Source organism: Procambarus clarkii, chromosome 4 (assembly GCF_040958095.1).
Source record: "Procambarus clarkii isolate CNS0578487 chromosome 4, FALCON_Pclarkii_2.0, whole genome shotgun sequence".
In the NCBI taxonomy this organism is placed as follows: domain Eukaryota; kingdom Metazoa; phylum Arthropoda; class Malacostraca; order Decapoda; family Cambaridae; genus Procambarus; species Procambarus clarkii.
Genome location: NC_091153.1, coordinates 9,822,871 through 9,839,050, shown reverse-complemented (window position 1 = coordinate 9,839,050; position 16,180 = coordinate 9,822,871). Strand labels below are relative to the sequence as shown.

Genomic DNA, 16,180 nt, shown 5'->3' with positions numbered 1-16,180 from the left:
CTCAGCAGGAAGGAGAGGCTCAACTACCTCCGTACCCGTATCAGAAGCAGCATCCCCTGAAGTCACCGAGACTCATCCTAAGCTAACTCCGCCCCGACTCCGAAACCCTCAGACAGTAGGGAGCCGGTAGCAGGGAAGGGGGAGGAGGAGGAGAAAGGCAAACCACGCCCATCTTAGAAGGAAAATGGGGTGCAGACTGAACCAAGGGCGAAGCAACCAATGCCCCCAAATCCAAGTCCTGAAATTTTAAGAGGGAAAGATCCAAGCCTTCCAAACGAGCACCCAACCTGGAACATTGCAACACTGGGAAATGCCTATGCAATGCTGCTGCTGCCTAATCTCCACATAATATTAGAAGAGGGATGATTGGATTGGTGCACAAGCAGGGAACAATTCCCTCAAGACTCCGGGTCATAGGTGTCCCTGGCCAACAGACAGTATGGCAGAGGCAGATTAGATGACCACCACCCTGAGGCAGGGGCGACGAGCAACCTTTGAATTTAGCACAAGGCGAGAGTGGACACAGAAGAGGTAGCCATAGTACAACCGAGCCCGCAGAGGTTTTCCAAGGTCTGTAGGGTGAATGAGCCCTACAGGAAGCCCAGGCACTGGGGCCAACTAAGCCAGTAAACTCTGTCGGTGCAGACAATTTGACTGCAAGCAGCTGCAGTAAAGTCTTGGAGGCAACAAAGAAGTACCATACCTTCACCCTAGGCATAGCCTAATGAGGTGAAAAGCAGAACTACGCTGCCAAAATAGGTGAAAGAACAAGCTGTGAAAGTACATTAAAATCCCCAAAACCCCGTAACCACCAATAAGCAGTCAGAGAGAATCTTCCACTCAGGAATCTGCAGTACACCAGTAGATTGTCAGTTGAGAGGCAAGACGAAAGAGCTGAAACTCAACCCCCACAACCTTAGTAACTTAAGTACTAATTACCTAAGTTGAGGACAACTAGGCGAGTACTCATTGTGTGATAGATTAAAATCAGGCTGCACCAGCCAATAAACACTTCCCCCACCCAGCCAAGATGGAAAACCCAAAGCCCCGACGCACCCCAACACAAGCAAAGAAGTCCTCTAATGGGGAGTGAATCCCCAACACCTCAGGAAACATAACCCTGACCGCACAACCTAACTGACCACCACAGAACCAAGGGCAGTACTGTACTTATGGAGCACCTAGGGAAGGTGACCCTATGGGCATGTAGCTCCAGTACAGTACCTGAAAACTCCTGGAAACACACACACACACACTTCTGTTTGTTAACACCACGGCAAGGGCAAAAACACAAAAGAAAACAGGAACACAGAGCCAGAGTAACAGCTACCACTTGGCACGACAACAGTTAAAGAACTGGTTGGTGGGCGGCCTGGCTCAACCGGACCAGCTTTCCATCCCCTTGCTGGGATGAGGGGTGGCGCTAATGTGCGAGGAGTTAATTGAACGAAGTCCAACTAACTTGTTTGTTTGTTTTCTTTGTGGAGGCGTTTATTTACTATTTTGAGGATGTAGGTCACAATTTTCAACCAGGTAGTAGTCTGTTTTGATTCGCCTACCTTTTTAAGTGCCTTCCCTGGTCGACAGCACAATGACATACTTTAAATATATAGTGTTCATGGGCTAATGCTCCCTGCACCTCTCTGAGGGGGTTAGGTTCTGGCTGTATACCCGGTAGGTATACCAAAGAACTCTACGACTAATGACAATCAAGTAGTATGGCACTTGATCAGTAAGATAGCGTCAGGGAGCCAACGGGGCTCTCCACAAAAAAATTGTTCAAGTCTTTTACGAGACCAAAATTGGAATACGCAGCAGTTGTACAGTGCCCATATCTCAAGAAGCACATCAACAAATTGGAAAAGGTGCAACGACATGCAACATACTGGTTACTGGAAATGAAAGACAAGAGCTACAAGAAGTTAGACAAAATAAATATGCCATAGCAAGAAGAGAAAAAAAGACAGTATGATCACTACATACAAAATAGTAATGGGAATCGACAAAACTGATAAAGAAGAATTCCTGAAATCTGAAACTTCATGAACAAGTTGTCATAGATTTAGGGTAACTAAACAAAGGTGCCTAAAAATACTAGTAAGAACACTTTTGCAAATACTGTAGAGTGGTAGACGGTTGGAACAATGTAAGTGAGGTGGTGGTGAAGAACAAAACTATCAGTAGTTTCAAAGCATTACATGACAGTGTGCTGGAAAGACAGGACACCACAAGCATAGCTCTCATGCTGTAACTACACTTGGGTAATTATACTTAGGGAATTACAGTACTCTGTAACAAAACAGAATACCCCCCAGCCATAGGGTCTTGCAAAGGAGCTAATAACTCGTGCACTGCTCAAGGTGAGGTTCTCCACCCCTGAGGCCTGTCCTCTAAGGAGCAAACTCTTGATCACAACAGAGAAGTAACTGTCACTGCAGGGGCAATGCTAAAAGGGCACTCAGGGAGGGGCTGCCCCGAACACATGCACCTATTACAACAGATTAGATGAAGTCCATGCAAGAAGTGAGATTCTAAACACATGCCCATCAGCAAATACTAAAGAATGGGAATGATACACAAGAAAATGGCCACCACAGAACCAAGATAAAAAGGGCCATATTCCTGTCGTATACCTATCAATGACTCCAAGGATCAATGCCCCTGCAGCCCGGTCTCTGACCAGGCCTCCAGGTTGGTGATCAGGTCAACCAGATTTTCTGATGTGGCTGCTTGCAGTCTGACTTAAGAGTCACAGACAGGATGATATGGTGTCCTTTGAACATGTTTATCAAGTTCTTTTTTGAACACTGCAAGAGGTTGGTCAATTAAACCTTGTATGTGTAAAGTGTGTTGAGAAGTCATAGACCATTGATGTTTATCCAGTTCTCTCTCAGCATGCCTACTGCACCTCTTTTTAAATGGAGTTATTCTGCACAACTTGCCATGTCTTCTAGTCTCGTGTGGTGCAATTCCTGTGTGCAGATTTGAAACCAATCTTAGTATTTTCCAAATGTAAGTTATTATGTATCTCTCCCACCTGCACTCTAGGGAATACAGACCTAAAATTTTTAAACAGTCCCAATAATTTAGAGGTTCTATTGAGTGGATTCTAGAAGTAAAAGATCTTTGCAAGCTCTCCAGGTCAGCATTTTCTCCAGCTATGAATGGGACTGTTAGTGTGCAATAATATTCCACCCTAGAGAGCACTAGTGCCTTAACAAATATCAGAGGTATAGCATCTCTTGTTTGGAAGGTTCTTGTTATCCAACCTGTCATTTATCTTGCAGTTGTGACAGCAACTTTGTTGTATTCTTAAAAGGTAAGGTCTTGTAACATAACTCCTAAATCTTTTACATTGTTTTTCTTTCAATAGTGTGCTTTGACTTCATTTTGTATGTGGTTCCTGTTTTGATATTTTCATTTGTCCATGGTGCAGTAACCGGAACTTATTCTTATTAAACATATTTTCTGTGGTCCATTGAAAGTCATAATTAGAGATTTGCTGTGTACTCAATATTGTCTACTCTCATGAAAATTCTAGTGTCACTGGAAAGTATGATACAGTTCTACAGTCACTTTATCTTTAAAATGAAGTGTCCCAGTGAATCGGGAAGGTCAGATTGCTCTGACATCAGCAACAGGACTGATTCAATGCTGGCCCAGAAGCAGGGAGCTCCCAGGGCACCGCCTACTGGTGGCTTTGCACATTAGGAGGTTTGAGCTAAGTGGCAATTGAACCATTTGGATTTGAGTTTATCACCTGACGGTTAGCTGTTTCGGTCCATGATTTTAGGTGAACCTTTTAGTCATTTGTATTGCTTTTCCGATTTCTTGTTTACTTTTGTTTTTTCTCCTTCCCCTAGTAGATTGTTAACGTAACAATCCCCAGCTCTCTATGCTTCTGTGAGAGGCAACGTTCTGGCTCTGGTAGGCCAACACTTATCCTATGGCTGATGTGACTCAGTAGGGGAAGCCATCTCAAAGATAGCTTCAGAGAGCCACCGAGTGAGTCTCCAGAAAATTTGAGTAACACATGGCTAGTGCGAAAGTGGCAAGAACCACTGATGAACATGACTCCAATGAACAGTTTTCAATCACTATCATAATTTTGACCATTATCAAAATATGTTACTATTGGATGCAAAACTTTTAAGTATTAAATATTTTCCTGCAATATAGAACCCTTTACAATGTTACAATGCTGTAGCAAAGTAAGAACAAAGTAATATGATTTACCTCTTTTAGTTTTGCCAAAAGACTAGGGATACCAGCTACACGCGAGGAATAACGCTGCATGTCGCGCCCTTCCAGAATAATGCCAAGAAGCTCTGGGTCACCTGTTGCTGTGGCCTCCTGCAAAACTAACACAAATCCTAAATAAGTAGGCTTATTATTCCCAGCAATTCAGTATTCTAGGCTGATGCTAGTACTGGTAACTAATTATTCAGGATATTTAGATTATAATTGAACCAAAATATAAAAAAAAAGTACTGAACATAATGAATCGCCCATTTCTTGGCGAACCCCGGTGGCTACCTGAAGCTACAATACAATGAGATGGTACTGCCCCAGTGACACCCTGATGCTTCAATACTATGGTACTATGTTGCATCACCTATAAAGTTCTATAGGCCTACCGAGAACCAGCACCAAAACCTGGCTTCTTCATAGAGGTGCAGAGAGCAGTGACCTACTTTTGCCACATCACTGGAAAAGGCAACCACAAAGAGTCAAAACAAACTATTGCTGCACAAGATAGCTCGCAAAACAGAGCCAAGGTATTATTGACCCCAAACCAAACTGTAGCAGTTCTGTCAGCACCGCACAACACACTTTGTGAGGTCTTTGAGACACTGCATACAAACTATGCAGTAACTGCATAGGTGAGGTACCATAGGTACCACCCAGTGGCGGCCTGGGGCTACCACCCAGTGGTGGCCTGGCGCTACCACCCAGTGGTGGCCTGGGGCTACCACCCAGTGGTGGCCTGGGGCTACCACCCAGTGGTGGCCTAGCGCTACCACCCAGTGGTGGCCTGGGGTTACCACCCAGTGGTGGCCTGGGGCTACCACCCAGTGGTGGCCTGGGGCTACCACCCAGTGGTGGCCTGGGGCTACCACCCTGTGGTGGCCTGGTGCTACCACCCAGTGGTGGCCTGGGGCTACCACCCAGTGGTGGCCTGGCACTACCATCCAGTGGTGGCCTGGGGCTACCACCCAGTGGTGGCCTGGGGCTACCACCCAGTGGTGGCCTGGCACTACCACCCAGTGGTGGCCTGGGGCTACCACCCAGTGGTGGCCTGGTGCTACCACCCAGTGGTGGCCTGGGGCTACCACCCAGTGGTGGCCTGGGGCTACCACCCAGTGGTGGCCTGGCACTACCACCCAGTGGTGGCCTGGTGCTACCACCCAGTGGTGGCCTGTCGCTACCACCCAGTGGCCGGCCTGGGGCTACCACCCAGTGGTGGCTTGGCACTACCACCCAGTGGTGGCCTGGCACTACCACCCAGTGGTGGCCTGGCACAACCACCCGGTGGTGGCCTGGCACTACCACCCAGTGGTGGCCTGGTGCTACCACCCAGTGGTGGCCTGGGGCTACCACCCAGTGGTGGCCTGGCACTACCACTCAGTTGTGGCCTGGGGCTACCACCCAGTGGTGGCCTGGGGCTACCACCCAGTGGTGGCCTGGCACTACCACCCAGTGGTGGCCTGGGGCTACCACCCAGTGGTGGCCTGGGGCTACCACCCAGTGGCGGCCTGGGGCAAGAGTTTTTACCCGTTGCCAACTACTGTTTGCCTTGCTTCAATAATTTTATTCTTTTCTCATAGAGCTGTTATTTAATTTGTTTTATAATGACCAACTTTCCTCCAGTAGGCCTCAAAAGTCTTGAAAAGACTAAATGAAGAAGATATAGTCCTGTAATTTTAAAGACATACCTCTAGGTAGCCACTGTGGAGGGCAATACAGAAAATATTTAGCACAGCAATGAAAGATTACAACACAGTAAAAATGTAAATTACTGAACAAGCAGGAGCTTATGTTATCATCATAAGGGAAAGAAGATAATTTATGAAAAATTCTCACTTACCTGTCCAACCATCATTATTCTCAACATTAACATTACAGTGGTAGCGTAGCAGTGATCTAGTTGATTCTAAGTGACCCAGGGTAACAGCTAACATAAGGGGAGTTCGTCCTCGAGGATCACGTAGTTCTTTGCTGTGCTGAAAAGTTATAAATGAAATAAAAATATTTCATAAACATTCTGTGTACTGTATAATAAAGAAAAACATTTTAATAATTTTCATCCCCCTATTGCAGTGTCAGGAACATGCAAGGAATAGGTACTTTATTCTATCATCTGAATAACTGAATAATACAGAAGCATAAGGATGTAATGACAAAATTAATGAAGCTGATGTGTGTCTGTAAGCTAACTGTACTGTACTGTGTATGGTACACACTCCCTGTATCCTCATCATTTGTGTCACTATCACTCATATCCGATACTTGTGTAAGTCTTGTATTGGGCTTTGGGTTGTCACCATTACTGTCACGGTCCTCTTGAAACAATACGTCCTGAATTTCATCTTCAGACAGTGGTTTTTTTAACCGCGCAACCCGCAGGAGAATAAGAGCTTGAAGTGTGTCCTTTGGCCATGGCTGCTCAATCAAAACTGAGCCTACCTTCAGCCGTGGAGCATGCTGGGATTTTTTTACAAAATGGCCAACACTCTCCGGAAGTCTCAAGCCTCCATCTGATACCCAACTAACTGCATATGAGCTTTGAATCCTACAATATACAGTACTGTACTAACATTCATGATATGTAGAGTGGTGCACCGTTATTTCCCATAATATCACAGATAGCGCAGTGCAGCGGTTAAATATTAAACAAATATATATCTAAAAATATTGTTCTAGAGTGAAGTTGACTCTGACTTGACAACAGTGAAGTTGACTTTCCCCTTAAAAAGTTAAGAGGGCTGGAAAGTCACATAGAAAGAAGATAAAGCACTAGAAAGAACTTGAAAGAGCAGGTAATGACCTCAACTTGGCATGAGCGGTCAAAATCAACTTTCCAAATTCTCATCAAAATATAAGGACTGAGAATCCACCTCTATGCCAGAGACAGCTGATGTCTGGACCTGCCTGAAACGAGTCATGTAGGCCTATAAGTTAGCAGTCGCTAAGCCACTAACTGCAAAAAAAGAGCCTTGACCAAATAAAAAGGTTCAACACTAGACCCAACAGGCACAATGCTAGAGACAACAAACACGCTCACCAGTGTTGAATGTAATGAAATGCCATTTTCTGGGTGAGACCCAGAGGCTCCCTGGAGCTATAGGACTGATATGCACTATATTAGTCTGGGGCTTCAGTCAGTGGAATTCCGCCTACCCATGAGCCAGAACCTGGCCCACTCAGCGAGGTGCAAGGTGTTTAATACTTCATTACATGTAATGAAGTATTAAACACCAAAATGTGTCCTACTACTGGCATGCGAGATAGTTGCGAGGAGCCTGGCATTTTCACTCTTGTCTTGTATATCTTTGGGTTAAGCTGAAAGGAGCTAGAAATGGGCAATATAACTACTGTTAAGTAACTATCAAAACTTCAGCCACCAACATTTTGGTTAATATTGCATTAGGTATAGAATATAGTCTAGATTCAGATGCCATATGCACTTCTAAAACACAATATGATTTTTAAATAAATCATGAATAGAGGCAGTTCTGACTATCTGGAACATCAATACTGTAGCTAAGTGGAAGAGGAGTAACAGTTTTGCCCACAGTAGAAATGCTAAGGTAAACTTAAAACATTAGTCCTAGTCTATAGAAACCTATAAATTAAGACACCATTCCCATACCTTAAGTGATCAAGGTGGATTATAATGTATTCAGTACAGAATAAGAAATACGCTATAGACAGAAATGGGGAATATGGTGGTCCTCAGACATCCATGCTCCCTGAATTGAGGGAATGATCAGGAAAAACCCTTCACAGGGAACATTAACTTATCACACTACTATTTAAAATGTCAGTAAATTAATCACCAACCAAATCTATTTACATTAAATAATCTCCACACACCTTGCCTTTACTCAGCTCTGTTTCTAATCTTCGGTAGTCGTTATGCCAAACAAGCCAATGGAGAGGGTAACAGTCTTGCCCACCTTTGGTCTCAGAGTTACAGTCAAACCCTAGATGCTGGTTCCCAGCCTCTTTTCTAACTTGGTCTGCTGCCATCATTGGTGACTCTGTACAAACCCTTGGCTCTGCATCATTTTCTGCTCTAACTTGTTTTTTTTCATTCTCCTTGACTCCAGGAGGAACTCTTTTTACACTTTTATCTTCATCAGCTGGTGAGGCACCATTGACTGTATCTTCTCTACTTTTGCAATTACTCATTTTACAATCTTCTGCCATTAGAAGCCTTGTGCACTGCAACCTGAAATTTTTTAAATGGTTTAATAAAAACAAAGGCTTTTCATTAAAGAAATATTCAAGGAAACAAAAAAAAAAAAATGAAAAAAAATTGATAGCTGAATGATTCTGATTTGAAGTCCAAACAATTTACTTGTATATAATGTAAATACTGTATTGTCACTTAAGATAATTCCTAATCCATTGTTTGAAATGCCTCTTGTGCTGCAACAACTGTAATGTAACTAGGAATACATATAACAAGTGTGGTAGTCAAAACACTAGACACAATAGTTGAAGCCAAATGGGTTGAACATCTACAAAGAAATGACATAATAATGGACAGAGTATGGTTTTTGAACAGGAAGATACTGTGTAACAAATCTACAGTACTTTGTTTTTATGATAGAGCTAAAGATACTACAGGAAAGAGGTGGTTGGGTTGACTGTATCTGGACCTAAAAGGCTTTTGACAGCCTCCCTCACATGAGGCTGTTCTGGAAACTGAAACATACTGGAGGGGTAACAGAGAAGGGAGTGCTTGGAGCATTAAGTGCCAAATGGAATTAAATGTGAATAATGGCATGTTTTGGAATGTTGAATCGGAAAAAATAGAAAAGCACACAACTTATAAATTACTGTATGTAAAAAGGAATTACAGAACTCTAATAAAGAAAGAGACCTAGGAGGGTGAGTTTTGGATAGTAAGCTGTTGCCAGAGGAACACAAAGAACATTGTGAGAGGAGCATATGCATCTCTTTCCTACTTCAGACTTGCTTTTAATTATATGGATGGTGAAAAACTAAAGAAACTGTTCATGACTTTGGCGAGACCAAAATTGGAATATACAGCAGTTGTATGGTGCCCAAATCTCAAGAAGCACATAAACAAACTGGAAAAGGTGCAATGGCATGCTACAAAATGGCTTTTTTAACTGAAAAACAAGAATTATGAGGAGAGACTAGAGGTGTTTAACATGCCAAAACTAGAACATAGAAGAAAAAGAGGTGATGTGATCACCACTTACAAAATACTACAGTGTAACAGGAATTGACCAAATTGACAAAATAGGAATTCCTGAAACAAACAAGTTCACGAACAAGAGGACAAAGATTCAAACTAAGAAAACAAAGGTGCTGGAAAAATACTAGAAAGTTTTCTTTTGCAAACAGAGTGGTAGACGGTTAGTGGAGGCCAAAACCGTCGGTAATTTCAAAGCGTTATACAACAAAGAGTACTGGGAAGATGGGACATCACGAGCGTAGCTCTCATCCTGTAACTACACTTAGGTAATTACTAAAACACCAGAGTAACAGTCAGCAATATATATATTAACATAAATTACAGTGTGGTAACAAGTCCTGTGGCACAGTCAATTTACAACTAAATAGTCCCAGGTTCGATTCTCATGGCAGGAAAGAAATATTTGATATTTTCTTTCACCTGAAGCCTTTTTCACCAAAAGCCCAGGAATCGGCCAACTTTTATAGGATATATCTTGGGAAAGGTCAGTAGTTGACCTAGGGTAGGGGTGGTGAACCTTTATTAGAGCATGTACCCAATTTGGCAATAATCTTCTAATAAATTAACATGTGTGTCCATGGGAGTTTTGAGCCACAGATTATAATTTATCAATATTTACATTTTATAATTTTTATGGCAAAAGAGAAGAAAATGGTTGAAAGCATTCTTAATGATGTCTGTTTAGGCAACCAACAACTCTGCTGAATTGTCTGAAACGGTACAGCTTGAGGAATTATGTGATTAATAACTAGTAACTATAGTAAAATTAATTAATTTGTATTAATAATAAAACATTTTTTAGGAAATGAAAAGTGATCTTGCTTATTTACGTGCACTGTACAGGTATATATATTTACTGTTTTACTATTACATGTAATTAAAAAAAGTATAACAGATTGAAATAAATGAAAACTTTTTAGAAAAACCATTAAAAAATTAATATTTTTAATAAGTGAAAAATATAAATAAATTTGATTTTACTTTATAAGCAACAAGAAATGTAAATGTGAAATGTATTTATTTATTTATATACAAGAAGGTACATTGGGTTTGTGAGGATACATGACATGGTGTTAACATTCTTGTAAAGCCACTAGTACGTGCAGCGTTTCGGGCAGGTCCTTAATCTAACATATAATTTTAAGTAGGTAAAGTCTAGCAAAATTTAAAAGTGATAACAGGAAAATTACAAGAAAAAAAATGTGATGAGAGAGATTAGTAGGAATATTAGAACATATCGGTAGCTCTGATTGATTGCATTGACAGCTTGATAGGTAATTTAACAAAGATTAATAAGCACAATACAGCATATTGATAGCACATATAAGAAGACAGCAATGATCGCAATGGTAAAAATGTTTGGATTAGGTACATAAAGATTGGATGATTGGGTAGCACTAGAACAGTGCAATTTTAAAGCACAAGGTATGACACTATGAAGATGAAATAAGGTACTTTTCGGTTTTGGTTTTGAATGAGGCAAAAGTTGGACAGCTTTTCAATTCATTAGGGAGTGAGTTCTATAGACTAGGTCCCTTTATTTGCATAGAGTATTTACACATTAAGTTTGACTCTGGGGATATCAAAGAGATATTTATTTCTGGTGTGGTGATAATGGGTCCTATTACATCTGTCCAGGGAGAGTTTCAGAGCAGGGTTTGCATTTAAGAACAGGGTTTTGTAAATGTAATTGACACAAGAGAATGTGTGGAGTGAGTTCATGTTTAGCATGTTAAGAGATTTAAACAGGGTGGTTTGCAGTAGTTGAACCCCATGCACAGATACCATAATTAAGATAGGAATAGATTAGTGCATAATATAGTGAGAGGAGAGCAGAGTTAGGTACATAATATCTGATTTTGGAGAGTATACCAACTGTTTTAGAGACTTTGAGTTATGTGTTGTATGTGGGAGCTGAAGTTAAGTCTATTGTTTAGGAATATACTGTACCAAGAAACTTTCCATCATTTTTATTACTGATGTTAACATCATCTATCTGAAGCTGAATTACATTTGTTGATTTGATTCCAAATAAGATGTAGTAGGCCTTTTCTATGTTTAGTGTTAGTTTGTTGGTTGACATCCATAAGTGGACTTTTTTAATTCATTATTCACAACATTATTTAATGATTGTGGGTTGGGGTCTGAGTAGATGAGGGTAATATCAGCAAACTATATAGGTTTAAGAATGTTAGAGACATTAGGCAGATCATTGATGTATATAAGAAATAGGAGAGGTCCCAAGATGCTGCCTTGTGGCACTCCAACGGTTATTGGAAGGGTGGGAGAGGTTATATCATTGATGGCTACATATTGGTGTCTATCACTAAGATAGGATCGGATATAGTCCAGGGCAAGGCCTCGGATTCCATAATGATGGAGTTTAAGTAAGAGGTAGTTATGATTAACAGTATCAAAGGCCTTTCTCAGGTCAATGAAGAGTCCAATAGGAAACTCATTTTTGTCAAGGGCTGAGTAGATTATATCAAGGAGACTAATAATTGCATCATTGGTACTCTTTTTGGGAGCGGAAGCCAAACTGACGGGCTGAGTATGTTGAATTTTGCAATATAGGAGTTATTAGCTTTGGTTCATATTACTGTATAAAATCATTGAATTAAAAGAAAGGAAAATAAGATTATTTCGCTCTCGGTGAGACTTTTTGCTCATGCACCATCGCTAACAGATGGTTTATATCAGGCTTGTATTTGGCTGTTTTGAGTGCTAGTTTCATAAATGTCTACTCCTATAATTAAACTTGACAAAGTTCTGAAAACAATGACTTGCAAGAATATGTTGAAGAAAATACAGTGTATCCTCACTTGAATTAACTACATGGGGCTATGAATGCCTTGTTTTCACTTGAATTTCAAGATCTTTCATGTGTTTTAAGCACAACAATATACTGTATATGGCTTTTAACAAACAGAAAACGAGCTTTGTCGTACCATCTCATGTCCGAAACGATCATACCCAGCTCCTTTTGGCCGATCTGATTTATTAGGTGGCTGAATTTAATGCCCTTTTACATAGCTCATAATCAATGATGTCCATTGTGGATCTGTACCTTCTTCGGAGGTCCTGCTTAGTTATCAAAACTCTCTTTACTGTGTTATGCAACTATTTTCTTTCTCCTTTTGGCACATATTTGTGACAGAGTTCAGTAATGATGACCTTGAAATTTCTCCATGATGCTTCCATGCTATGGTCACCTACCACAAGACAATTTGCCAGTCGATTTGAAAATCTACCTAAACTAACCAAACTGAATCTAACCCAACAAACCCTGACACATCCTATAAACCTAATACGGTTTTGTATGTATTCGTATACATATGGTTTCAACAATCGAAAACCGCGCCTTGTCAAATAGCCCGTGTATGATTTGACCCACCACCCCACCCCACAAGAAAGTGCAGCATTCTCTCTAACATGCATCAAACACTTGTAATTCACTATAATTTCAACACTGCTTAATAACACTAAATTTAATGAACAACATATACAGTATTTTCCCTATTTAATGTGAGCTGTCAATTCTGAGCTGAAGTGGGAAGTGATTCAGCCACTAATATCAACCTACAAGAGAACTTAAATATATATGATACTAAACAGTTTCATGAGCAGGTATAACAAGAGTACACAGTATGTAGGAAATTCTTCACATAAACGAAGCAATTAGTGTAATAAATCAAACAAGTGTTGGTGGGTCAATACAGGGATCTCCAAAACATTAAAATACAAACTGGTTCCTATGAACATAATCATGGTTTCTTAAACATACATGAGTTATGTTTAACTTGTTTAACATAATATGTTTAACATAAATATTCAGAGAATAACATAATTAGTGAGAGGAGGTTGTGGTCTGCAGCAGGAGCGTGTAGAGTGACAAGCAGAGGCCCTCACCTGGCACACGTGACCTCTAGTGCCCTCACGCTGCCTCACACGTCATGTGACTGGCGGCGCAGGTGAGGGGCGAGGTGTGGGGAGAGGTGGCGAGGTATGAGGCCAGTTGGTGAGGGGCTGGTGTAAGGGGGCGGCGCTCACAACACTCACCAGGCCACTCTGCGCACTCTTGGACACTCAACCACCTTCACTGTACAATGTGCTGCGCGTTCTCGCCCTTCATCAACGCGCGTAACTCAAATCAATTCAAATGTTTATTCGGGTAAAAGTACATACATACAAGATGAGTTACAAACATAATGTTGGATTTCTAGATAGAGCTAGTACATACAATGCCTAAACCCACTAATATGCAGAGGGGCCTGACGGCTAAGTGGACAGCGTTCGGGATTAGTAGTCAAAATAAAAAATCAAATCAAATGTTTATTCAGGTAAAAGTACATACATAAAAGATTAGTTACAAACATAATGTTGGATTTATAGATATAGCTAGTACATACAATACCTAAAGCCACTAGTACGCATATCGTTTCGGGCAAGTCGAGGTGGGGAAAAAAACACTTAGACTAAAACTTAATAGTAATTGAGCTTAAAGTATAAATTGCGCTGAAAGAAAAAATAAAAGGTAAAAAAGGAGGAACATGGTAAAAAATAGCCAATATAAAAGTTGGTCAACAAACAGCATTTTTAAAAATAGTAAGACATGGGTTAGCATTTAGGGGTAAGGTAGGTTACATGGAGTTAATTAGGTAGTACTTAGTTTTCATCTTAAACTGGTTGAGAGAGGTACAGCCTTTGACATGATTGGGAAGGTCATTCCACATTCTGGGTCACCTTCATTTGTAGAGCATTTCTAGTTTGATTAAGTCGTACTCTTGGAATATCAAATAGGTATTTGTTTCTGGTGTGGTGCCCATGGGTTCTGTTACAACCTTCTAAGAAGCTTTTAAGGTCAGGATTGACATTACAATTCAGAGTTTTAAATATATAGAGTACACATGAGAGGATGTGCAGTGACTTAATATCTAACATATTCAGAGATTTGAGTAAGAGTACCGAGTGCTGTCTGGGGCCAGAGTTAGATATTGTTCTAATAGAAGCTTTGTGTTGGGTAATTAGAGGACGTAAATGATTTTGGGTAGTAGAACCCCAAGCACAAATACCATAGTTGAGATAAGGATAGATGAGAGAGTAATAGAGCGTCACCAGGGCAGGGCGAGGAATATAATATCTGATCTTAGAAAGAATGCCAACAGTTTTAGAAACTTTTTTTGTTATATTTAGAATGTGTCCCTAGAAATTCAGCTTGTTATCGATGAGGACACCAAGGAGTTTACCATCAACTTTACTACTGATTTGTATATTGTTAATTTTTAGATTAATTTCATTTCAGGATTTATTACCAAACACAATATAGAAAGGTTTGTCAATGTTAAGAGTGAGTTTGTTAGCAGTTAGCCAAAGATGGACTTTATTTAGTTCAGTATTCACAGTGACATTTAGAGCAAGCGAGTCAGGACTGGAGAAAATGAAAGTTGTTTCATCAGCAAATAAGATTGGTTTGAGGTGTTGAGAGGCATTTGGGAGGTCATTAATGTAGATGAGAAAGAGGAGAGGGCCCAGTATGCATCCCTCTGGAACACCAATGTTTATGGGTAGTGTAGGAGAAATGGAATTATTCACAGAAACATACTGGAGCCTGTCAGTAAAGTAAGACTGCAGGTATTGCAGGGAGTGACCTCTGACTCCATAATGTTGTAATTTAAGAAGAAGGTTTTGGTGGTTGACAGTGTCAAAAGCCTTGCGTAGGTCTACAAATAACCCAACAGGGAACTCATTTTTATCAAGAGCTGTATGTATCAAGTTAATCATACTAATAAGTGCATCGTTAGTGCTTTTATTGGGTCTGAAACCATACTAGCAAGAGCTAAGCATATTGAGTTTGGCTAGATATGAGTAAAGCTGCTTGTAGATTTGCTTTTCAAATATTTTAGACAATTTTAGACAAGAATGTAGCACTCGGCGTGTACAGTTTTAATCGACCCCAAGACGCTACAGCTTCCACACAGAGCAGACAGCAAAACGGCCCCTCTATGGCCTACTTTCCACTACTGTGGTGGGGGCTGAGGGTGCAATAGTGATGGGTGCTGATGGTGCAGGGTGTGGTAATGGTGGTGGGGGCTGATGGTACACCTGCAGCAGTAGGGGAAACAGACAGACAGTAGCACCAGCAGTGACAGGACGACAGGTGAGGCGACCTCAGAGGCAGCGCTGTTGGTTCTCTCCGCTTCTCTCACACCTTCCGATAATCAGGTTAATACTTTATCTTAACTTGTTTAACTTGTGTTGTATAGCATGTAGCAATATTGTTTTGCGTCAGCAAACTGCACCTGATGCCAGTGTAATTGTGCTTGAGAACCCAGAGATGAAAGAAGCAATCAGATGTGAGGGCTGCATACTGGTGTACCATAGCGTCTCAATATCTCACGCCCCCTGTGTGATGCCTATGGTAAAGAGGAAATCGAAGGCAAAGGCGTCTTTCACCTCTATTGCATCCCACGCAATGACAAGCTCAGTTAACTTACGAGTACCAGGGGGAATAATAAGGTAACAATAGATGGGTGCATAGTGGTAAAAATATCTGACAGATAAAATAATTGACGAAAAAATAAAGGCATTCCAAGAGGATCTCAAGGTAATAAATGAGCTACAGGAGGCGCAGAAGGCATTGATGAAAGAATGGTCCTTAAACAGTCAATAAATAATACTCGCCTAGGCAGGCTTCCCGTGGTCTGCGTTTGAATATAAGTTCTGTTT

The 16,180-nt window shown here is 41.0% G+C and overlaps 2 protein-coding genes across 3 annotated transcripts in view; one reads left to right on the top strand and one right to left on the bottom strand.

The window, feature by feature from the left end:
* The window catches only part of LOC123751206 (ankyrin repeat domain-containing protein 13D), a 46,100-nt gene extending 32,538 nt beyond the window's left edge, over positions 1–13,562 (bottom strand). The window contains exons 1-4 of the mRNA XM_045733309.2: positions 13,364–13,562; positions 8,098–8,455; positions 6,089–6,224; positions 4,237–4,361 (exon numbers count right to left, since the gene is read on the bottom strand). Coding sequence (XP_045589265.2) covers positions 4,237–4,361; positions 6,089–6,224; positions 8,098–8,433 — 597 coding nt within the window. The 5' untranslated portion in view covers positions 8,434–8,455; positions 13,364–13,562. The remainder of the gene's footprint in view (positions 1–4,236; positions 4,362–6,088; positions 6,225–8,097; positions 8,456–13,363) is intronic.
* A 1,970-nt stretch (positions 13,563–15,532) lies between these two features.
* The window catches only part of LOC123748750 (ankyrin repeat domain-containing protein 29), a 37,821-nt gene continuing 37,173 nt past the window's right edge, over positions 15,533–16,180 (top strand). For both annotated transcript variants that reach the window (XM_069332881.1, XM_069332877.1), the window contains exon 1: positions 15,533–15,676. The gene's annotated coding sequence lies outside the window, so the exon portion shown is untranslated. The remainder of the gene's footprint in view (positions 15,677–16,180) is intronic.